General features: G+C 32.6%; 1 protein-coding gene across 1 annotated transcript in view; it reads left to right on the plus strand.

Annotated features, from left to right (window-relative positions):
- The window catches only part of LOC127707865 (glutamate receptor ionotropic, NMDA 2B-like), a 58151-nt gene extending 31853 nt beyond the window's left edge, over positions 1-26298 (plus strand). Inside the window, exons 3-17 of the mRNA XM_052212610.1 lie at positions 168-376; positions 1919-2050; positions 3291-3430; positions 9688-9868; positions 11454-11595; positions 13733-13971; positions 15092-15239; positions 16402-16588; positions 16997-17122; positions 18424-18644; positions 18860-19023; positions 19842-20029; positions 24265-24500; positions 25009-25172; positions 25778-26298. Of these exons, the coding sequence (XP_052068570.1) occupies positions 168-376; positions 1919-2050; positions 3291-3430; positions 9688-9868; positions 11454-11595; positions 13733-13971; positions 15092-15239; positions 16402-16588; positions 16997-17122; positions 18424-18644; positions 18860-19023; positions 19842-20029; positions 24265-24500; positions 25009-25172; positions 25778-26087 (2787 nt within the window). The 3' untranslated portion in view covers positions 26088-26298. The remainder of the gene's footprint in view (positions 1-167; positions 377-1918; positions 2051-3290; positions 3431-9687; positions 9869-11453; positions 11596-13732; positions 13972-15091; positions 15240-16401; positions 16589-16996; positions 17123-18423; positions 18645-18859; positions 19024-19841; positions 20030-24264; positions 24501-25008; positions 25173-25777) is intronic.
- The last annotated feature ends 289 nt before the right edge of the window (positions 26299-26587 follow it).

Consider the following 26587-nt stretch of genomic DNA (forward strand, 5'->3'; position numbering starts at 1 on the left):
TCTTGCCCCGTAGGAAATACTACAGGACTCTTTCTATTACTCAGAATTAATAACGAAAGAAAAACGCAGAAGCAGATACTTGTAGTATATTTAACAAAAAATATGTCATTTAATTAAATCATAAGCACTGTTCTAAATCCCTTTCATTTTTTAAAAAAATATTACAGAAAATCAAAGATCAGAAAGTTTTACAGTTTGCACCGACTGTGTACCACCAAGCAAAAGCTATGCTTCAGTTGATGGAATTTTTTAATTGGACGCACTTCACGATTGTTTCAAGTACACATACCAATCACTTTGACTTTGTCAGTGCTGTGAAGGACTTGGTGAATGAGAAGAACGAACAGGCCAAGAAACACATACCCATTAAACCAGAGTACGTATATTGTTATATGAATAAAAAAAAGATGTGAAGTATAAGTCTATGAGACGGCATATTGTTACGGATGCTTAATTCTGACAGATTTTGATATTCAGCCAAAAATCCTGCACTTTAAGCATCTTTTTGTTTGCTTACTACGACAATATGTTTTTTTAATATCCTTACAAATCTGGACAAAGACGCAACAATTTCCCCAACGACACTTACCAATGCGAAAATCTTCATTTGGAATTTCAACTAATGATGAAAAACTGGAAACTGTAATTAAATAAGTGTCCCCATAAACAACTTTATACTATTGGGTCTGCAAAGTACTCTAAAAAACCTTTTCTAAAAATATTTTCACATTAATTTTTTCACTTATTAAAACCGGGCTATCTACTGCAAGGGCGGTTTGAATCAAATATTGATACTAGAAACTGATTTTTATAGTTTGTTCTTATGTTGTACTGTTACACCGCTGTCCCAGGTTAAGGGGAGGCTTTGGCGCTAGCAAACTAGTTTAACCCCGCCTGATCTTTTGTGCCTGTGCCAAGCAAGGAGCCTGCAATTCAGTGGTTGTCGTTTGTTGCTGTTTATCATATATGTTTTTGTTCATTATTTTGTACATAAATCAGACCGTTAGGTTTCTCGTTTGAATTGTTTCACATTTGTCATTTCGGGGCCTTTTATAACTGACTATGCGGTATGGGTTTTTTACTCATTGTTGAACGCCGTACGGTGACCTATAGTAGTTAACACCTTTGTCATTTGGTCTCTGGTGGAGGGTTGTCTAATTGGCAATCATACCACATTTTCTTATTTTTATATAGAGTTCATGCAGTCTAATTCTTCTTCGTCTTCCAATAGTATAAACACATTTAATTTCTGTATCCTTTACACAGTATCCCTCATTTTAACCAAAAGAAAAAACGCTAAAACTGACAACATCAAGATGCTTAATCTTTATTGGCAACATATTTGTTTATACGTTTGGAGGATGTGTTTTTCAACAAACCATCGGCATTCCTATAGGAACCAACTGTAGTACTCTTCTAGCCGTTTTGCTCCGTTATTCGTATGAAGCAGACTTTATACAGCAGCTTCTGGGGATGAGTAAAACGAAGTTAGCATTATCATTTAACTACAAGTACCGCTATATGAAGTATGTCCTCTCGCTAAATAATGCAAAGTTTATTATTTAAATACGTGTCACCCATTGAACTTAAAATAATGGAAAGCGCAGATACAGTTAAGTATGCATCATCCCTTAAAATGCATATAGCAATTGACAATGATAGTCGGATGAGAACAAAACTTTACGACAAAAAGCGATGATTTCAGACTCCCAATTGTGAACTTTCGATTTCTGTATAGAAACATTCCTGCAGCGCCTGCAAATAGAGTATACATCTCCAAATAGATACAATATTCTATGGCTTGTGCTTCCTATAACGATTATAGTGTTGCTGCTTACAAGGTAGCTATTGAACCAAGGTTCCAAGTGGTTAAGTAAAAGCTCCCAGTCGAAACACGAGTTGTTTTATCTATTTTTAGGTTTAAACTTTTAGAGACTATTGTATGCGATATAGGAGAGGGGAAAGATTCAAATGTTTACCAGCCCTTAATGAGAAAATGTTTGAAACAGAAAGTTCCAAGGGAAAACAGAATATTCTTAATGCACACAGAGTGAGTTTATCAAATAGTAAATACTTGATAAAAAAACATTAGATAATTATACATTGTAATTTTACAATATGACAGTAAATATATACAAATTGTAAAATATACAACAATAATATATGAAAAATGATAGGCAAATCATTCACAAGCAAGCTCAACGATTATATACAAAACGTTACAAAATGGAATAATTTTATCATGATATTAAACGTATATCCCGAGAACTGTTCTGTACTTTTTTTCAATATTTCCGTTCAAACTCAATTTATTTTGTGATGCGCCTACTTTATTTCATCTAGTAGCCTGCATACGACATTTCAGTAAAATAAAGGATTTGTTCAGATGTTTGCCTATATCCTCCACCAAGATATATTAAGATTTTGCTAACCTTTTTTTTGTCCAATTCTTTTTATAAAAATCCCCTTTAATAGGATAATACATTTCAATATGTTTAGATTTGTAGATTTGTAGATTTGTTTGTATCAATACCATCACTAACATTCATATCATAAGGTTAGCTAAAAAGCCATCTCCACTTTTCATTCTACCCTTCACATTGAGCGAGCGGATCCAACTCAGTAACCGTTAATTGTAATCATCTCGATCTGTTAAAAAAATCCTTGCATCGTTATTATTCCTATTTTCATATTCAAAGTTGGGCTTTTTTTCTGAAGAGTGTCTTTTGAAAACTATTAGTAATACAAATTCTAACATACTAGTTCTAGGCGTTACTCTTTAAAAATTTGCAGATTATTCATACTACACACGTGCTTAAAAATGATCAACATTATTACCAGGATATAATCATTTATTGTATCAAGTTATCGAAAACATTTCAAAGGTAATTAAGTTCGTACATTTTATTGCATAACTTACAAAAAGTAGACAACTCTGTTACTTATCAACACTTCAGAAAAACAAGGAAACAATGGCTGTGCTTCTATTAAGTTGATTGACAATGTAATACTGAACGAAAATTCGTATTAGGAAAACACTACTACCTGCAAGTATAATGTTACATAGCAATAATAAAATACAAATAAATATCCCACTGTCTTTATATTAGATTTTTTTTAAATATTCATTAATGTGTTAAACCTGTTCAGCTCCTTTTTTTTAATCGTGGTTGTTCTAACGTGTATTTACTTTGAAAAGATAAATGACTAAGACAGACTAATTACAAGGCTATTTTCTCCCGTTTATATTTTTTTACGGTTTTTATGTTGTCGTTTTGTGATATTTCCAGAACTAAATATGCAAAAGAATTAATGGAAGCTGCAACCCGTATTGGTTTGACGACAAAAGATTATCAGTGGATTTTAACAACATCTGCGATGGGACTGGTGACTTATATGGCAGACAATGCTTATCCCTTAGGAGTACTTGGTAGGATAATTTTTTAACAAACAGTATGTACCCTATTTGGTAGCGGAACTGTTGCGAACATAACAAATCAAAAGGAAAGTTTCCTAATCCTGGGATATTTGATCATATATTTTCGAATTTGACAGTGACCATCTAAGAACCAGAATCTATGACAAACGAGACGATTTCAATTTTGAAATTATGAATTTTCCTCACCTTAGCAGCAATATACCAACTTCAGCCGCGTATGGAGTATATATTTCCCAATCGACTCATACGATATCCAAGAGCTTGCAGCTGGTACTCAGACTTTGTAAAAGATCATCTATGTCTGAGCAAAATATTAATGAGCCAGATTTGTCAAAGAAAGTATCGTCCTTTTTCTAAAAAAGATTAATCAGAAAGTACCAAAACCTAAAAGATAAATATTCAGTGTCAACTTCACAAAATAAGACAGGATTGTTTTGAGTTATAGACTCTAAATGCTAGCGTTGTGTATCATTGTATTTACTTTACAGTTTTCACGTTATTTCTCTTTGTAGAGCATGTTCCTTTTAGGACTCTTGCCGTGGCTCGGAACTCAGACTTTGTAAAACGTCATCGGTGTCTTAGCAAAAAATTAATGAGCCAGGGTTTTGTTAAACGTTTCGTTTTTTTTTCTTAAAAAGTTCATCGGAAAATACCAAGACCTAATAGATCAATATTCAGCGTCTACCTCACAAATAATACAAGATGACCTCACATGTTCTAGGTGCTGTAGTTGTGTATTTTTTTTTTATTTTACTTTACTTTCCCCGTGATTTGTCTTCGTGCTTTTATGTTTCTCAGATAATCCCACATACATAAACATATCATTTGACAAGGATGAGATTTTGGCGAATCATAAGTCCTTCATGGCTTCAATGAACATTACATTGAACAGCAAATCTGAGGACTTACCTTGTTTGTAATGGATACTTAAGCTTCACAAAATTCCGTACAAACAACGGTACATTGCCGGCTTATCTGCAAGTTCTACAAAGGAATTGTCCATTAGATTGACAAAAATTCTGTCTGCAGTGAAAGAAGGTCTTCAGAAATACTGTGAAACTCGCGTAGTGGTATTAAGCATAAGTGGAATCTAAAAAACTCTAAAGAACTTTTGGATAATTTTAAATCTCGACCTTTCTCTGAAATTAATTCTGTCAAAACTTTTGATTTTTCAACCCTGTATACCACCATTCCCCATGAGAGATTGAAAAATCGTCTAAAAGAAATAATCCACAATGCTTTTCAACATAAAAATGGTAGCATACGCTATAAATTTATTGCTTTGGGATACCATACGGCATATTTTGTTAACAGTGAACAAAAAGGTAAAACATGCTACAAGAGGAACAAGTGATCAGTATGCTGGAGATTCTTATTGACAACGTATTTGTTGAATTTGGAGGTAGACGTTTTCAACCAAATGTTGGCATTCTTATGGGAACGAACTGTGCGCCACTCCTTGCCGACCTCTTCTTATTTTCATATGAGTCGTACACTTTTCAAAAACAAAAAGATTAAAGAAACCAGATCATTTAATTTCTCATTCAGATATATTGATGATGTTCTCTTCATTAACAATCCAAGCTTTTCTGATTGGATTCCATTAATATATCCTCCAGAACTAGAGGATAAAGAAACTACAGACACGACTTCCTCCGCCTCGGTTTTATGTTTATAACTCGAATTTGACATAAGCGGTAATCTCAGTGCCAAAATAAATGACGATTTTGATTTTGAAATTATAAATTTCCCACACCTTAGCAGCTGTATACCAACTTCACCTGCATATGGGATATACATTTGCCAACTTATTCGGTATTCAAGAGCTTGCAGCTGCTACTCAAACTTTATAAAACGTCACCAGTGTCTGAGCAGAAAGTTGGTGAACCAGGGTTATGTCAAAGAACGTCTCGTCCTTTTTCTAAAAAAGTTAGATACCAAGACCATGTTGATAAATATTCCGTATCAACTTCACAAATAATACATGATGGTCTTAAAGTATAGATTATAGGTACTGACGTTGTTTATCATCTTAATTACGTGTTATAGTGTTCTTTTTATTTGTCTTTGTATATTATTAACCTTTACTGTTTGGCGTGGTTCCGTATTTTTGTATCCCGCCATTACGTTATTGTGTTATGGTCATTACAGCGAAGGTTCATAACAAAACAAGAATTCTTCTGTATAATGAAATTGCAAAAAAATCTTAATGAATTCTGGAAATTAGACATTCAAAGCCATCCTTGAGTAGTGCATATTTTAGTAAAAATATTTATCTTATTTGTCAAATCTATACCCTAGGCAATAATTTCCATCATAAATCAATATTAATGAAACACAGTGTGGAAAATCTGTCATTATACAGTGCCTGAAAATTAAGTATCACTTAAAAATGGACATTAAAAAGGAATATATATGAAATATTAAGGCTAATTTATCAAAGCTGTTTAAAATATGATAGGATTTTATCGTCTTTATCGCTTTTAGCCAGTAAGACAACATCCAATTTCCAAAGCAGCACAAAATCTAGCATCATGAGGTGTCTCAAATATGGCATATAGTGTCTTTTCAGAAATGATTTGTTTGAATAGAATTATGCACTTTTCAAATAACACAATTGTTCGCTTGATCATTGAACAACAACATTACCATTGAGAATATACGTCAGCTTACTTATCGTATTTGCGGTTAAAACATGCATTTTCATTTTTCTTTAATCTAAAACCACACAGCCAATCATATTCACGTTTTTCATCTCTATTTTTAAACAAAGCATCTTGGTTTTTTTTTCGGTGTAAAAATAATCAGTTTTGTTTGATTCAATTTATGCAGTTAAATACTCATTTATATAATTTTGAACACATGGGGAGTATGTACGTCTACTTGGACTGACACCATCGCATTATCGTGTACACAATTTTCAGAAAAGTTAGCTTATTCATTTCTTAATCACATCAAAGCAGTTGTTGGTATGATACGGGTTATGTTCTTCTCATATATTTTATGATGGTATGATACTTTACCCCTAACGGGAGGGATTGTGCTTGATTTTCATATGATGAAGACAGTCATAATCTTTCAAACAGTTTAATTGACGTCTGGAGCTGGCATGTCAGTAACTTTGTTAATTTATGTATCATTGTCATTTTGCTTAGTTTCTTTTGTTACCTTTTCTGACATCGGACTCGGACTTCTTTTAAACTGTGTTTTACTGTGCGTATTGCTGTGTGTTTGTTAGCTCTACATTGGCTAGAGGTAAGGGGGATGGTTGTCCTTGGTTAGTCTAATATGTTTTTTAATTTTAGTTAATTCATATGTTTTTGAGTTGAGTGTGACGTCCGTTTTCATTGAACTGGTAAACATTTTTGTTTAGGGGCCAGATGAAGCCCGCATCCGGGTGCGGGATTTTTCTCGCTGTATTGAAGACCCATTGGTGGCCTTTGACTGTTTTCTACTCTTCGGTCGGGTTGTTGTCCCTTTGACACATTCCCCATTTTCATTCTCAATTTTATTTATATTTTTAGATTAAAATGTGTGTTCCTGCAGAGCCAAGTGCCTGTTATTAATTCAATTGACATACATCCTGATTAAAATTCTTATTCAGAGAAGAATATCATAGACAAAATCAAGTTGTGGTTGAATCTTATGACAAATTTTTCTTTTGTCTTATTACACAAAATAAAAATTACATTAAAAGTTCAGTCAAGTGATAATATCGATTTTTTAGTGTTTAAACTGGCAAATGATAGTAAAAAATTGAGAATGGAAACGGGGAATGTGTCAAAGAGACAACAACCCGACCAAAGGGCAGAAAACAGACCTAGCCCACCAATGGGTCTTCAACACAGCGAGAAAATCCCGCACCCGGAGGCGGGTTTCATCTGGCCCCTAAACAAAAATGTGTACTAGTTCAGAGAAAATGGACGTCACACTTAACTCCGAAACATGTAGATGAACCAAAATAAAAAAAAACGTACAAGACTAACAAAGACCAAAGGTTCCTGACTTGGGACAGTAACTATTCTTCTATCATACAAAATTGACCCTCTGAATGTTGATAAATTAGGTTTTCGAAATATTTCTTTTTTGCTCTTTTTGGAAAGAACATTCTGCGTTTCGAAAATGATTCTCCTACTAGTATTAAATGTTATCTCAAAGTGTGCTTTTAATTACATTGGGACATCCTGATTGACATTTGATTACTGAAACGGCCATATTATATAATTTCTCGCGCTTGCCAAATAGAACAATAATTGCAATTGGTCAGTTCTATGTTATTTTTCTCAATGTCTGCTTTAACAAAGTTGGGTGTTGTAACAAAAACTACTCAAATGAAAGACAAATCTACTTAAGTAAAAGTCATCATACGGAAACAATTTCACTCTTCAACTTCGTTATTGGTTTAGATTTCCGTCTATTTTGATTCGAGTACCACTGATGAGTCTTATGTAAAAATGAACGCGCGTCTAGTGTACTAAATTATAATCCTGGTATCTTGGTTAAGGTGTTTTACAGCCACTGGGTTAATGTCACTGCTGGGTGGTATTTTGTCCCCGATTGTGCAACCAGACCAGTAGTCGGCACCACTGCGCTCACATGACACGTCATTCATACAATGAAAGGTTTTGTGTAAATTTACCTTGCATAAATTGTTAAAATCGTTCAGAACACTGTGAGTCTAAGATTATTAGTCTGGTTTCGTTGATAATAGTATTTCTCTCTCACCTGGACATTATTGCATTAAATACATAAAACAGTAATTGAAAATATAGATTAAAAAAACTATCAATCATTGACTAGATGTAAGATATTTCCTTAATAATTGTTATTTTGGTTGTAACAAAATGTTGAAATTTTTAACGATATAACGCCAACTCTTTACATTTAAGTCTTTTAAAAATAGAAATAGATTGAGAATGTATTAGTGTTTTATCAGCACTGCTGAGACGTTATTCAGGATTTTATCCATCTAGATAGGTGACGCATATATTTCGTCAGCTAACATTATTATCTAAACTGTAATTATCCGAAAAGTTTCAAATCAAAGCCATCATGATCAGTTAAAGGTGAAAATTGCAGATCAAACCCTTTATTGTATGGTGATATGTTTTTAAGGATTTCAATTTTGAGAATGTTTTATACACACACACACACACACACATATATATATATATATCCCAAATTGAGGTAAATTATGTGGCCTTCCAATAACCGTTTTGATTCCTAACATCACTGAAGAGACATTAATTGTCGAAATCCGGATATGGTGTACAAAAAATATTTGCACCTTTGTTTGCGGTATACCATCTTCGCCGCAAGTTTATTGTTTTCTGTTTGGTATTAAATTTAAAGTTAAGATCCATTTATTACACCTTGTGATCCGTTTATTTGGCAATCGCCAATGGCAGTCAGCAGGATTTAAGAACATTTGTTGTTCGACCTGTTAGTCAAATGCGTTTTGTTAAAATATACTTTTTCACTTTTTTGGTCTTTTGGAAAATGTTGTTTGTGCTGTATTTAGACCCCTCTAACAAGAAATTTGTTTTGCATGCACACGTATAATAATTGCGGTTTTTATCCAACGCAATCATAGGTTTGAACGTTGTTTTCAATTTAGACTTGTTTATATTTTTTCGTTTGGGCTTGTATTATATTTGCCTTCGGGTTAATATGATCCGTTCATCCTATTTTGACTCCTCAAAATTCAAGAGTCTATCCCAAATTGAGGTAAATTATGTGGCCTTCCAATAACCGTTTTGATTCCTAACATCACTGAAGAGACATTAATTGTCGAAATCCGGATATGGTGTACAAAAAATATTTGCACCTTTGTTTGCGGTATACCATCTTCGCCGCAAGTTTATTGTTTTCTGTTTGGTATTAAATTTAAAGTTAAGATCCATTTATTACACCTTGTGATCCGTTTATTTGGCAATCGCCAATGGCAGTCAGCAGGATTTAAGAACATTTGTTGTTCGACCTGTTAGTCAAATGCGTTTTGTTAAAATATACTTTTTCACTTTTTTGGTCTTTTGGAAAATGTTGTTTGTGCTGTATTTAGACCCCTCTAACAAGAAATTTGTTTTGCATGCACACGTATAAAAATTGCGGTTTTTATCCAACGCAATCATAGGTTTGAACGTTGTTTTCAATTTAGACTTGTTTATATATATATATATATATATATATATATATAATTCGTCTAAATTATATGTATGAACAAACTATAAAATTTGACTCAATTTTAGGATTAACACATGAAGAGGAATACCCTCCTCCTAAGACAGTAGAAATCATCAAAGATGCAATCAGTGATTCAGTAAGAGTATGGAGTACAGCAATGTTAAAGTTGTCCAGTAGAACTTCTTTGAACTTGTTTCCAGATTTAAATAATTCATCTAAATGGGAGGATGGACAAGAAGTTTATAAGTAATTACATTTCAAAATTCTGATTCGAATTTATTTAGATAAGTTAAATATATTAAAAGTAATTCATTATCTAAATCAACGAAAATGTAATGATGAATATTTCTGTCTATAACAATTTAAAATGATCCTGAGTTACTTTTAAACGGCGTTTCGGAATCATGTTACAATGAGTACTCACTTATAAAATACCCTACTGAACATGAAAATACTATCATAACTAGAAAGTCTGCTTCATATCTGGCTCTGTTTCTCTATTATATCACGGTTTGAAGACTTTTAACTAGGATACATGACAATTGTGACGACTTTCGTCTTAATATTGTCAACTTCTCATTTTTCAGCTGTAACATACCCTCTGTCCTAACGTATTGCATTTAAATGTCTCACTTTATTCGTTACGTAAGCGCATTGTCACATTACACGGAATCATTAACAGGGGTGCTCCTGACACAAAAACTGCTCGAGTGTGGTTATGAGTAAAAAAGACTGAAGATGGTACTACATAAGTTTTACGGTCATCATCAAGAATTATTTGACCGATACGATATGTCTGTATCGAAACTCACAGGCGACATGTTTTCGCGCTCTTAGGCCTTTACTACCATACCATTCATCTGATTTGTAAACTAACCGATTCTGTCCTATTCCCTAATGGGACATTTTGACGGATTTTCCCATGACCTGTGATATAAGCATAGCAGGAAATGTTTTCCCTGTCTCGTGCATTTATAGATCATCCAATTTTATCATTTTTTGTTTTATCTTGATTTTTGTATTAAAAAAATCGAGTTTAAACATCGATAAGCCACTATTACTTAGAGTATTCAAAATAAGTAGTTTATATTCTTAACAATATAGATATTGCTACATATTTTGTATTATTGTCATTGATCAACATGTCGAAACAAATTAAACAATCTTAGTTAGATAAAAATATTTATTATACTTCACGTTAAAATGCCAGATTATGTTTGGCTAATACAAAGGAGATAATTTACTCTATCCGATGGCTCAGCCCTATCTTGCAGACCAATCAAAAATCAATAATCTGTAGGACAAAAAAGTGAATTTACATCAATAATTTTAAAGACAATGCTAATTCTACGTTTTGATCTAAGAACTTTTTCATAGACATTCCAAAAAAAATACATCTTGCTTCACTTTTGTTGTGTTTCTAATAGCTGTGACATTTGTATGTACATGGCGTCATAATTAAGTACTTTCAAGTAAAATTTAAAAGACAATACAGATAGAAAAAGAAAGGCGAAAGATACCAAAGGGACATTCAAACTCATAAGTAGAAAATAAACTGACAACGCCATGGCTAAAAAAGAAAAAGACCAACAGACAAACAACAGTACACAAAACACAACATAGAAAACTAAGGACTGAGCAACACGAACACCTCCAAAAACATTCAGTCTAATAAATTAACTAACACATAGCCGAGAGGGTGATTGAGCAGATTTATACCCCTCACCTCGGTTGACAATGTTTTCTCTGAGTAACAATCTGCTCTATCACCCTCTAAGTTATGTGTGTGATTTATATAATGTTTTTCAGTTCTACTTCTGCTTAATTTCAGTGAAATGCTTAAGATAAGACTAAAGGATCGGACTTCTTCTGTTGAATTCACCGAAAATGGATTAAATCAATACACATCTTTAAACATACTTAACACACAGGAGAAAGCGGAAAGAACGAGAGTAAGGAAAAGATGGGTGAAGGTAAGAATATTAATAAAAACCAGACATCCTTCAAATTCACAAGTATATATATATCCTTGCCATTTTGCTTAGTTTCTTATGTTACCTATTCTCACATCGGACTCGGGCTTCTTTTAAACTGAGTTTTATTGTGAATATTGCTGTGTGTTGGTTTATTCTACATTGGCTAAAGGTATACCGGAGGTTTGATATTTCACAAAACTATTTAACCTCGACGCACTTTTGCGCTTGTCCCAAGTCAGGAACCTCTAGCCTTTGTTAGTATTGTATGCTTTTTTTTAATTTTGGCTCATTTATATGTTTCGGAGTTTAGTGTTACGTCCATTTTCGCTGAATTAGTATACATTATTGTTTAGGGGCCAGCTGAAGCCTGACTCCGATTGCGGGATTACTCGCTATATTGAAGACCCATTAGTGGCCTTGGGCTGTTTTCTGCTCTTTGGTCGGGTTGTTGTCTCTTTGACACATTCGCCTTTTCCATTCTCAATTTTATATTGCCCTTCCGGAGCACCTTATTTTACACATGGTTTTTTGTGCGGATCGTGCTGTTTGTGCTGTTTCTTATTCTTTAGGTTGCGGACCGTTGATTTCTTGTTTTCGTTTTACTTTTGGCCATGATGTTGTCCCTCTATCTTCGACTTGTTATTTATGATCGCCACCTTTGTGTATTTATTTCGAATAAGTGTTGTCGTGTTTGTTTGGTTATTTTGTCTTGTATTGAGGTTTTTCGCATGTTACCTTTCTAGCCATCATGTGGCTCTCTCAAAGTAAATGATATAAAAAAAAAAAAAACATTGGGAGTAATACCTAAAAAAAACCAATACAGGGTCTTCCATTGCTTCATTTAGAATTCATTTTGCTTTTATTTACGTCATGTTGCTATATTGATTTATGTTTCTGTTCAGATTATATGGAAACAAGCTTTATACTATGATACAAGTACATAACATAAACCTTTTCGTTTTGTTTAATTTATTGGTGGAAATAAGATATATGATAATGTTCATTCAAAAACTTCAGTACCATCTTTATAAAAGATTCCAACTTATAAATTTATGGTTATGTCTGCTATGGTCTCAGCTTTAATACCACGTATTTCCTGGTTAGTTATTAAAAGGAAATCCAATATAATAATGGCATGGGAAACTAGAGACTAATGCAAGTTTGTATTGCACACATGGATTGCAACGTATTTTGTTGAATCTTTGTCATCTAATCTTTCGTGTTATAATGACAGTAAAATAATCACGATTTATCCTACACTGTTACACTGAATCGCCCATTTGGTTTCAGAATAAAAACTTTTAAAGAATTATAATACAGTTATTGTCGTGCCTGTTATCAGACCTGAGAACACAGATATTTTGTATTACATTTCTTGAGAACAATCAATGCAAATTAAAAAAACAATCCCACCTTCATTTTCATTTAATATTTTTAAAATGTAGTATACTATTTTTGGGGCAAATTATAACTAAATGATAAAAAAAAGTCTACCTACTCTAACTAATATGGACAATTTTATATTAAGGGATCTTTAATTCAGTTTGACAGCTTCAGATGTACTTATTCTTTGACTTTTCCATTAGACCAAAATCACTACTCATCCTTACAAATATGTTTTACAGATCATCCCCTTCCCCATCTTGCTATTGTATGCATAAAACATGAAGAAATAAATTCTGTATAAAAAGAAGGTGCAAGTAATATACTGTCCACGCTAGGGACTTTAGGTTTGACGATAACTGTAATCCTTGACCTTCAGCACAGCAACATCGCAAGTATTAGTTGACTTGGTTTATACTTTTTAAACTATCTGCAAGGTTCTTCTAGAAAATATAACAATTGTCTGGTGTTTCTTCAACCATATTTACACTTAAATAAATAAATCAATTTACTACTATTGCTATTATTATTTACTATAAAACTATATTGGGGAAAAGTCAGTCAATTGAATTTTCTTTCATTTTAGCACTTTCCGCTTTAAATAAAACGAACCAAAAAAAAACCCTTTTTTTAATTTGACACTTACTCAAATTAGCATATTCAAAAATAACGATTTTTTCAATTCATGCTTGGTATACTAAGATTCAGTTTCTATTATATTATTAACACCATTCATCGTTGATACTTTTAGGTCGGTGATTGGTTTCCGAAAAGAATTGGATCAGAAATAAAACCGTCAATAGAACTCAACAGTATCACATGGCCTGGAAATCAACCGTTTCCTCCACTCGGCCGACCAGCTCGCCGATTTTTCAATATTGCAACTTTGAATGAAGCACCATATGTGATGTACAGACCCACAGATGTTCTTACAGGGAAATGTAATTATCCTGCTACAAAATGTAGGGTGGTATACAACGCTACTGAACAGTGAGTTATAGGTGATTTCTATTCCGTATCATTTCGGATGATCCAGTCTGATACCAAAGATGGCGACAGATATTACAAATAACATAATTGACAGATAATTGTCATCATTTGAGTCAGCTTTGTTATTCATAAGATGTGTCCTTTAAAACAGTTGTTATGCTTGTAGAATTTGATCTGATTTTCGACACATAGTGTAAATTGAGGACTTACAGATCAGATTATATGAAAATAAGAAGATGTTGTAAAATTGCCAATGCAATGAGACATCTATCCAATAGAGACCTAATGGATCGATAGAAGCAACTATAGGTTACCGTGTGGCCTTCAACAATGAGCAAAACCCAAAACCGTGTATATACACATGTAGCTAAAAAAAACATAGCATGACAAAATGTAGTGATAATGCAAACACGAAAATCAACAGCTGGTTTATGTAAGAGTTCCAAGTGGTGAAGTTGAAATCATCCCTTCGTAAATTTTACCGACGCCATCACGAGTTTGTTGACCTTTATGGAATGTCTGGTTCATAGGTGACGACGGATATGTTCCAATTGTCGTAACCACATTCCCGTCCACGTTTTCCCCGAATGTGACCTACCGAATTAGACTTATCACCAGTCCTCCTCTAACCTGTAGTGTAACATCACAACACAAGAAAAAACTGTATACATAAGTTGAAAAATGCTGGACTTATCAGATTGACACAAACCACAAAACACAACTTACAAGATGACTAAAGACACAAAGTACTAATCTAAGATTGCTCACGATTAATGATAGCTAGCTCAAAGCTTACTATAACTAAAAAATAAATTATGTTATCAATAATAAATAAAACCACACTTTTTTTTGTAATATTGTCAATTGTGTGTGTTAATTGTTTGATCAAACATTATACAAAGTAACTAAAACTAAAGTTGTCAAAGTTAACCATAGCACGTTTCTTGCGGTTTTATCAAATTACCATTGGTTTAAGCTTCCAAATGTTTCTTATTTCAGAAACACGTGACTTGTTTACGGAAATCTATTTCATACGTTTTTACTTGATGTAAAAGATTGCGATTTTTCGCTTTTCTTTAATATTAATTGACTTTTATTTGAATGATTTTCTATTCTTTAGTGGAAACGACACAACATATGAGAACGGGACAGTTGTAAATTGCTGTACAGGACTGAGCATAGATTTACTACTGGTTCTTAGTGACAAAATGAAATTCGATTTTAACTTATTTGAAGTTCCAGATAGGACGTTCGGAATTCAAGATTTGGTATAGTATATAGATATAATATTTGTATATTTTTTTTCAAGTTAATAGTTAATTTCAAAACAGCAAGTTTTATTATACTTACATGTTACAGTACACATTGGAATTTAGTAGAATCTAGAGCCTCCTAGTACAAATTGGATTTCCAATATCTACTAGTAAAAACTGCAATTCCAGATTTGGACTAGGAGGGTTCTTGATTGTTCTTAATTTCTGGCAGGATCCATTACTGAAACAGTAGTAAGTATGATTCTGGATTCTACTAGATTTTAAATTTTGACTTTTCAAAATGAACAGAGTTCAGTGAAACAGATTTTGTGCAAATTAACAACATTGTATTCTGAATATTAATTTTGAGACATAACTGAAAATTTAACATGTTTCTGTTAAACATGTTAAATTTTGTATCGAAAGACATCATAAACACTAACACCACTGTGCCCTGTTAGGAGAGGAAGGCGGCTCAAAAACATGCACATGTTAAACCCGGCACATTCTGTTTGTGTAAGTAATCAACTGTTTGTCATATATCTGGTCGTTGATTTTCTCTTTTTAATTGTTTCAAATTACGTCTCCCCTTGGCTTTTATAACCTTCTATCTGGTATGAGGTTTGCTCATTGCTATGCTGGACTGTTCTCTCGTTTACAAGCATACAACATCACCTTATTTTTTTTATCAATCTCACCATATGTTGTGCTTTTACCAAGTCAGCATATCTGCACCATGTGTTTTTAAGAAGAGATGGTTGTTGGTGACTGTTACGGCCTGTTGTATTGACCAGTGTTTTTTGTAATTCTTTTTATCCTTTTTATGTATTATTCATTGGTTTCTAGTTTAAGGGGAAGTTCATAAAATCTGACAAAATCAAACGTTATACTTTATCGGAAGAACCTTCCTTCCTTTCAGAAATGTTTTATTAAGTATAATTTTTACCCAACTTTTGGTACTCTTTGTGCAATTTTCGCCATAATGACGAGAAGAATACAATTGAAACGATTTGTGTGTTACTCTTTAAGGATTGCTTAACGTATTTATGTTCTTACATATGTGAAATGTAAATACGTACATTACTTTTCTTGTTCAAAATGTTAATATTAGATAGCAAAACAAATGAAATAATGACATATCAAATTTTAAAATGCTTTCACTTTCTGCTTATTTTAGGTAACGGGAGAATGGAACGGTCTTATCGAACTATTGATGAACGGAGAAGCAGATATGGTTGTCACTTCAATGCAAATTACACCCAGACGAAGTGAAGCCGCAATGTTTTCCATGCCTTTCCTGGAAACCGGAACTACAATTATTGTATCATTAACCAAAGGAGCCATATCTGCCACTGCTGTATTAGGTACTTGTATATACTTACATACATGATAATAAAATGAGCGTTAAATCCTCGCGAAGGTCATAAGATAAACTTTAAAGGAAAAAGTCAAATGTCAAGAGTGTCCGGAAACTCTTTTTGCAATAATTTGAGGTCTATTATAAAGGCCTTGCATTATTTATTCACTGTAATAGGTTGTGATAAAGCATATTTACTCCATAGAAAAACTCCAATTACTTTGCTCGTTATGTCATTGATTATATTTCCGTCAATCATCATTTTCTGCAGTAATTGATAAAAGATTGAGTGTTTTCATTGTAAGAAAATGGACAACTTTCAGTTATTACATTATTTTAACTTTGATATAATGTTTTTAAATAAATTGTAAATCTGTATCATAGACTACAGAAAGTTTTATTTGATTGATTTCAGAGCCATACGATTATCCAGCTTGGTGTCTTATTTTAGTATTCAGCGTCCACTCTATTGGTGCTTCTATTTTCATATTTGAATGGTTAAGTCCAGCTGGTTTGGATCAAGGCAAAACACCAATGCGAGGTAACTACGAGGTAAATTTGAGGTTAAAGGTCAGCTTTCAATAAACTCTTAAAATGACTTTTAACTGAACCCCTCTTCTACTGTTATGTAGTTTTCGTGTGAGTAATAATTATATTATTAATAAATATAGATGTTACAAAGATAAAAAAAATAAAAAATTACCACATTAGTTCTTGCTAGTCTTGGATATGAAGACGATCCTCTGAAGGTCCAATTTCATCGATTGACAGTTATATGAATAACACACAACCACGCAATCTTATAAAAGAGAAGTTTTCAGCACAATTGATAACATGATGGTTGCTAAGTTTTTAATGGTAGAGCTATGAAGTCGGTCCTAGCCGGAGTACCCAGAGAGAACAACCAACCTTCGGCAGGAAAACTGGCATTCCTAGTCAATTAAGATCAATACACATATTGCCATGAGCGGGGTTCGAACTTACAACCTCAGTTTTGACAGGCTAGATGTCACTGTTTATAAACTACTACTCTGTCCACTAGGTCTCCATGGCCCCTTCACAAAAATGAACAAATTGGATATACAAAGAAATGATTGAAGCCATTAGTTGTTTTGCTTGATAATATGTATGTTCGTTTTAGAGATAAAGTATACAAAAGTAATTGGTATTCCGATGGGAACAAACTGCGACCCTCTATTTGCATATTTATTTTCTTCTTGTATGAATACTTCGTAAAACTATCAAAACACAACTTGACAGATATTTTTTTTTACATTGCAAGTAAACATTTAGATGTTATATTCATTCATTGTAAACAATCTAGTTTTTTTTCTATATACACATGAAATTTATTCGCCTGACCACATTCTCACTAATCCAAACATAAATAATGACCGATGCCCAATGTAGACCTTGGTATTATAATTGTACATGATAATTTCATACCAAAAATTATATTTACGGGACTTTTCTTTCCTATTGTTAATTTTCGTTCCTTGAAGATGATCTGTTGGTTTGATATGTGGGTGTTTGCAGTGAAGTCTCGTAATTCAATGAACATATTATTTTCATTACTAAAATTATGTTATAACAAGGACATAGGAATCATAAATTATACTTTTAACTAAAATTTGATCACAAATAAAGAGATTTTCCGTGAAAATATGATTACATTTGCATTTGATTACTCATCAATTAAAAAGATCTAGCGGACTACAATAAGAAAAATACATTTATTTTTACCCCAAAAATGCCCCCCCCCCCCCCCCCCCCCCCAAAAAAAAAAAATATGCAGTAAAATTTCAATAATTATAATCTATGCATTAATATCTTTTTGGACAGAACACAAGTTTTCCCTTTTCCGGTCTTTCTGGTTAATATGGGCTATGTTGTTTGGTGCAGCCGTGTCAGCTGATAACCCACGTGGTGTATCGAGCCGTTTTCTTGGAAATGTATGGGCTTTGTTTGCCTTGGTTTTCCTTGCAAGTTACACAGCAAACCTAGCAGCCTTCATGATAACAAAAGAAAGCTACTATGATTTATCAGGGATACAAGACTGGCGAGTAAGTTATTTCATTTATATGATAGCTTTCATTACTTAGATAAGTACTAATTGTCTTAACTTGTTATTAACTTTGTACTTTAGTCAGGTTAAAAATATTATTTTGAACACAAAATAATCTTTGATTGAAAACAAATCTTTTTTTTTCAGAGAGTAAACTTATCTGTGATGTGTTATAGTAAAATTAATTATTATTTTTATCTTACATTTTAACAGCTAACAAATCCGTATAAACATAAACCTCGTCCATTTAAATTTGCCACTGTTCCTAATGGAAGCACAGAAGAAAATCTACGTGAAACAAGACCAGGAATGTACAAATATATGTACCAATACATGCAACCATCAGTTCCAGAGGCTATAGCAGCTCTGAAAAGACAGTAAGTGGATACAGTTATATAAATTGTTGCATTTCACATTTTATCATTTCCGCATTTATAACACATAGCTTTAGTATATTTAAGGTACAACCATGTAAACAGGTTAATATATCTTCAATAAATTGACACACAGGTATTACTACAAAAGACCCCTTCAGCATAATCGTCATTTAGATTACTGAAATAAATCTTTATGACATAATTTTGAAATAAATGGAAATTGGTATGCATGTTACGTTAAGTTTTGAAGAGAAAACTGCAGAGTAATGTGATTATCAATAATAATTGGGCATACGTATTTGGATAACGATGAATATGTTCAGGTACACTGAGAGGCAAACATTTGGCATGACTAAAAGTTGGAATGACAACATCATTGTTTATTACTGATGTTTTGAATATGTTTATTTACATACTCTTGAAAAATTGAAAACAATCACTTTTGTATGATTTTTAACCAGAAATAATTGATTTGAATAACACTTTGCTATACTAAAATAAAATATCGCCAAGATCAAAATTTAAGTTACTTCCATTAATATCATGGCCAATACAGTATATCTTCATTTCATTACTGCCCTAGAAGCAAATGTATGTTCATTTTATTATGTGATTGTCTGATTGCATGTACATGTGTATCTGTTATGTCATATGAAAATGTCTGTAAAGACAAATACGCACAGTAAAGTGCATGCTTTTTTTTAATTTAGCTAATAGAAAAATGTATCATATTGCAAAAATTGAATAAATTCACTATTAGATATATGTCCACATTTGATTAAATAAAATTTATCAAAAGCTATTTCCACATTTAATAGGGACATCAACGCTTTCATTTATGATGCAACTCCATTGGAATATCAAGTAGGCATTGATCCGGATTGTGACTTAAGAACAGTAGGGCAGTCCTACGCTATGACTGGATACGGAATAGGATTTCCACTAGAGACTGATACTGATCTAGTAACAGAAGTTAACAACATTATACTGGATCTGCAAGAAGACGGTAAGAGTCGTATATAAGTCTGTGAAATGTATAACTTCTTCTTTTACTGTTTTAATTTCATAGAGACATTTACATGTGCAAGTACATAATAACAGAAAATCAAATATGCGCCAAAACAATCCTATCATTTAACAAATAAAAAAGTATTGGTTTAAACAATATTTATTCAGATAAATCAACATTAAACGATATTATACAAATGAAATAATATTAAGGATTCAGAAACAAGCAATTTGCTTTTACAAATCTGTCTCCTTTTACAAAAAATAATACACTTATTGGACAATACATAAATATAAATACTGGCATGCTCTGTAATAAATATATCAATATGAAAAAAGGTGAAAGAAGAAGAAGAAGAAGAAGAAGAAAAAAATAATTAATGAGAAAAAAAAAAAAAAAAAAAAAAAAAAAAATAAATAAATAAACATGAATTATTGTAATCTATACGGTGTGAAATGCTTGGGTTTCTATTGAATGATGAAGCATTAACATCAAGGGTTAAAACGTTTACTTTTAATAATATATTTCTGCACCAAACTAAATAAAAGACTATTTTGCTCATCCGAGAGTACCGTTGATCCAAAAAGCAAAGTTTTTGTGTTAACTTGGACAGGAAGAACTGAAACAGAATCTAATAGTTCATGTCTTAAATCAGTGTATATGGGACAAGATAACAGGAAGTGAGAATTTGTTTCTACATCACCACAACGACAATTTGGAGAGTCTACCAAATTACGAACGAATAGGTGAGAATTCAATGAACTTGAATCCATTCTTAAGCGAGCATGAAGAATTTGACCAAAACGATGTCCTATATAATAATACGCTGGGACCTTACAATTTTGGGTACTAATTTGTTTTTTGAATAATGATAGAGATTCACATTTTCTTATGTTTAAGTTAAGAGTGTTCCATAGTTTTGTTGTTGCTGGGATGAAATATTCAGAATATAAACGGGTCCAAGTATTGACTTGTGTAATATTATTTCGTTGTCTTGTATTATGATCATGCCTACTTCCTACTGAATCGGGCAATAAGTCTCTTAAATACTCTGGGGTTTTATTATTCAAAATTTTGTGATAATGAATTAATCTATGATTGCGTCGTCTTTCAGATAATTTTTCCCATCGAGTTTCAACATATAAATTGTTTATACTGGTAAGTTTAGTACCCCCCGTGACGATACGCGCTGCGTCAAGCTGAATATTTTCAAGTTTAGCAATCAAATTCTGATTTTGAGAGTCCCAAACGACATCGGCATATTCAAGAATTGGGCGAACAAATGATATGTAAATTTTTTCAAGTGTAAACCTATCAAGAACATTTTTCATTTTTCTCAATATATTTATTCTTTTATAAGATTTAGAAACTATGTATTCAATATGGTCGTTCCAGGATCCGTTGTTAGAAAAAAAGACACCTAGATGTTTGTGTTTACTTACTGTTTGTAGCTCTTGGGTATTCATATTTAATGGAGGATGAAAGGGTCTATTTATTTTTTTTGAAATTATCATACTTTCAGTTTTTTGGGCATTAAAATTCACAAGCCATTTTTTTGACCAATTATAAATCTTATCTAGATCGTTATTTAAAATTGTAGCTGTTTCTGTTGGATTGTCAACCATAATATACAATGAAGTGTCATCTGCGAATAGCTTAATTTGAGCTTGAATGTCTTCTATTATATCGTTTATAAATATCAAAAAAAGGAGAGGGCCCAGAATGGACCCTTGTGGGACGCCTGCATTTACAGGTAACCATTCGGAACTTGAACCGTTAATAACCACCCGCTGGACTCTATTTGTAAGATAATTTTCAAACCACCTTAGTAAAGAACCCGATATGCCCGCTTGTTGAAGTTTAAATAGCAGTCCCTTATGCCAGACTCGATCAAACGCTTTACTTATATCACAGAATACTACCCTTATTTCTTTACCGCTATCTAAAGCCTTCCCAAAATCATTTGAAATGTTAATTAATTGATTAACCGCTGAATCCCCCCGTGTAAAGCCTGACTGATTTTTCGTTAAAATATTATTACGCTTAAAGTGATTGTAAACATGTTTATATACACAACGTTCCATACACTTTGAAATTACACTCAACAAGGAAATAGGTCTATAGTTTTTAACGTCATTCGGTTTACTATTTTTATAAACTGGGGTAACATTTGCTCTTTTCCATTGATCTGGAAAAGTAGACGTACTTAACGATAAGTTAAATAGCTTACATAGTGGATACTTCAAAACAGAAGATGCTTCTTTTAACAATTTGGGACTTATGAGGTCTGGGCCAGAAGCTTTTGTGGGATTAACAATTTTCAATATATCTTCAACTTCAGTAACCGTAAGTTCTATATAACTAATGTCATCACTAATAGTATGAAGTTCTTCAGGTAACATAGCACTTGAATCATCAATATTTGACTGGGAAGAAAAAAATCGATTAAATTCATTTGCCTTTTCGATTTCATCAAATATTAAGTTGTTATTAACCATTAATGGAGGTATACTTGCGTCGTTTGTTTTTAATCCGGATATTTGTTTGACCGTTTTCCACCAATTAGTAGTGGACGGGTTACTGTTCATGATTTTTTTAATTAAATTGTTGTTATAATCATCCTTTGATTTTCTTATTAAACTGGTAACTTCATTTCGTATTTTCTTAAATTTTGACCAATCCGATTGGTTATTATATTTTTTAGCCTTTCTGTTGATTCTATTTTTTTTCCTTATCATTTTTTTAACATCATTTGTTAGCCATGGAGGTTCATTTTTACGAACAATTATTATTTTATTTGGAATACATTTTTCAGCAGCTTCTATGATAGTTTTTGTTATTTAAATAAAAAAGTATTAAATAGTGTGATAACATTGATTTACATATACAGATGTGATAAATGAAGTGATAATACTTAGAAATGTACGCATTTGTTTTCCATTGATTCTAGCTTACATAGATCAAAGTCATATAACAAAATATACAACCAGAACACAAATCAGAAAATTATGACTATAGAAATATAACATGTATAAAGCTAGAATAGCATAATAAAGTCACGGTTGTGTGTCTAAAAGAGCCAACGTGGACGATCATTACTTATTCACTCGATCCCATGGTGTCATCGTCTTCCTTTTATTTTCTAAATCGATTTCATTCCGACCAATTCTCCAACTCCACCTAACTACTGTGAATAATTATGTGCAAATTGCTCTTTGGTGATCATATGAAGTCAATTATGATTTTTCGCCGTAACGATTGATCATTTTTAAAATAAAACACTGGTCCATTAACTGCAAAACAATCTTTTGAAGTACAGTTATTTACAGTTAGTTTTGTTATGTAATATGTACACTATTAAAAAATCTTGCATATTTTGGAATATATATGTAGGACTCGGAGGTGCGATTGGGACGCTGAAGTGCGATGGTCACGCTGATATGTGATGTTCTGCGCTGAAGTGCGATGGTCGACATCGTCCTCATTAATTTTGTTGCATGTGGACATAATTTTGCATTAACAGTTTATCTAACCTTACTCCTCTCACGAGTTCTACGCTTACCGTAATATTATAGTACGGAGAGTGTGTATGGGACCTACATGTATTAAGAGAATAAGAGAATACTACGCTCCATTGTACGTAAAAAACAAACCTTCTGCAGATTTTGAAAATAAAAGGATTTGCTATAGAAAGCTAAGTTTTCCTCTCTTCTAATCACTCCCATTTTTTTGGGTAGTACTAAAAGTTTATTAGTCCCTTATTTACTTGTTCTCAAGTTGAATATGCATAAAATATTTGCGACTGGAATTTGAACATCAGACATCCATTAATCTATTGATCTTTTTGTTTTTCACAAATAAGAGAGTTGTGTTTCCGTTGTCGTTCGGTCTTGTAACATGCACGTAGTATTTGAGATACTATTCCGTGATACTAGGACCATAATAGAGCGCCCATTAAAGGAAAGATTACATGTTCCTACCAAACATTTAATATTTTCTCTAGTTGCAGTAAAAACCACCACGATTGTACGAACATTAGCTGACTTTTGTACAAGCTATTTTTTACAAAGTAAACTACAACGTTACAGTTCTTATTGGAAATGTTACCACCAACACACTTCGGCGTAGATATCAACAAGATAGCGTCACAAGCAATTCAGCGAATATGTGTATAGTCATTTTGACCATTCAATCACATTTTATATCATTGTTCTCTCGCTTTTGTATTTTAGGTGAGCTGGAAAGACTTCGGAAGTTTTGGCTTGCAGGAGCATGTCATTCCAAATTGAATCAGAAAAGGTCAAGTGACGAGTTAGGAATACTTAACTTTACAAGTGCTTTTATACTATTAGCTGCTGGTATTGTTCTTGGAGGTTTGCTTCTAATATTAGAACACTTGTACTTCCGGTTTGGGCGTAAATGTTTGAAAGAATATGACAAATGTGGATGCTGTGCCTTAGTGAGTCTGGTTAGTATTTTTATCTAAATACCTAGCGTCATAAAAAGCAATTATGAAATGTAAGTAATTTAAAATCAGAATCAAGTAACAATTCCGGCATTAAATGACACAATGTTTGGTTTAGCAAGTTTGTAAAGAGATATACTGCGAACAAATCTAAGAAAATTACTGAGGTCACTTTTTTAAAAATATCTCTGTCCACATAAATGGCCAAAATCTAGGTTTGTAATGTCTAGAAATGGAAATGCCATTTAGTACTGAAGTAATTTAAGATCATATAGCCCACAATAGGCAATCTAAGAAAAACAATGAAATAACACGAAACTAACCTTCCAGTTGTTAATTTTCCTTTCTTTGATGGTAATATTCGATCGACTCCTTTTTGTGAAATGTTTTAATTTATCGATAAGCGTTGTCGTCTTAGAAATCAACGAACCATGAATTTAATAAAGGGTGAAATTTCAGGAGCAACTAATATGGATATTTTAATCATAAAATGATATCTTATTTCATTCAGAGTTTGGGCAAATCTTTGACTTTCGAACAGACAATAATGGAAGCTATAGACCTACACAAGAAACATAAATGTAAAGATCCTCTGTGTGAGACACAACTATGGAAAGCAAAGCACGAATTAGATCTTGCTTTATTAAAGATACAGAAACTTAGTAGAGAAATCGGGTGAGGAAAATATACAGTTGTGGGTGATAATATGTTTTAACAGTAGTACCATATCTGAAATAATTATACAATGAATTTAATTTAATCAGCTTTTATTACATTATTCTCATATTATTTTGTAATCCAAATCGAGCTTTTGAATAAATATGATAAATGTCGATTTTAAAAAAGCGCAGACGGATTTTAGATACAATTAAAAGTAACGTCATGCGAATTCGATTCTACCAGATTAATTATTATATTCAATATGGAATACTGAAGCGATATATAAAATATATCAAATTATCTTTGTTACTTTCGTCGCCTTATTGTGTTTTTCGAGAACAGAGAAACATTGATTGATTGGTGTTTTAACGCCACTTTCAGCACTATTGCGCTATTTCGTGGCGGTCGGTTTTTATTGGTAGAGGAAGCCGGAGTACCCGGAGAGCCATCAATCTTCGGTAGGAAAACTGACAATCCTAGTCAATTAAGAATGGAGTCGAACGAATGCGCCGAATCAAGAAACAAATACATCTTGTAATTGTTATTATAAAACTTACATTTTCAATAGACTATCACACGTAAAATAACATCTGACATAGTTGTTTTTTTATTTCATGAAGGGCGATCAAGCAAGCCCCTGCATTGAAATATAAACTTGAAAGTATCGGTCATCAGGATTCTAAAGTTCAAGACGAAACTATTGACAGCAAGCCAAAGGTAACAGAGACATCTAATGGCGACATGCGTAAAAGACGACATGATCCTACCTTAAGGCGATCACCTAGTTACAATAATGCAATAGGTGGGGACATTAATTTGACTAAGGAAAATGAAAGTGCAAAAAATACTGCATTTGATGGAGATAATCTCACTAAAGAATCTCCATCTTCAAGGAACGAAGCACATGCTTTTGGTGAAGGAGAAGTATAAGTAATGTGTGATATATGCAACAACGATGTGTAAATTTCATTATGCAAATTTCTTTTTTTGTTTTATAATTTGATGTAACATGACTATAGTGAATGAAGCTGTGCCTTTATGTTATTAATCTGTGTTAATTGATGCAAAATCATGTGTAAATAAGTGTATAAAACATATCATTTATTTTTTAAAATTTTCACAAAAATAAAATAATGAAATGACTTGCGTTGTTCAAATTATCATTTTAAAGGGAATCTAGATTCGTACACATTTGTGTAATTTTCTTTAAAGTATTCTAAGAAACCATCAATAACGTTGTGAAAAGCGAAATCACAACATTTGAGTATAAGTCAATCCATTTTCAACAGTTTTCTCTCTCTCACCAAAGTCGTATGTTGTGCCTTCACACCTCTGTACCATATTATGAGGAGGAGGGTTGAGCGCTCACAAACATGTTTTAACCCCGGCATTTGTGTCGTTTGGTTGTTGACGCATTGATGAATACTCAA

The sequence above is a fragment of the Mytilus californianus genome, unplaced genomic scaffold, assembly GCF_021869535.1.
Source record: "Mytilus californianus isolate M0D057914Y unplaced genomic scaffold, xbMytCali1.0.p SCAF_7, whole genome shotgun sequence".
Taxonomy (NCBI): Eukaryota; Metazoa; Mollusca; class Bivalvia; order Mytilida; family Mytilidae; genus Mytilus; species Mytilus californianus.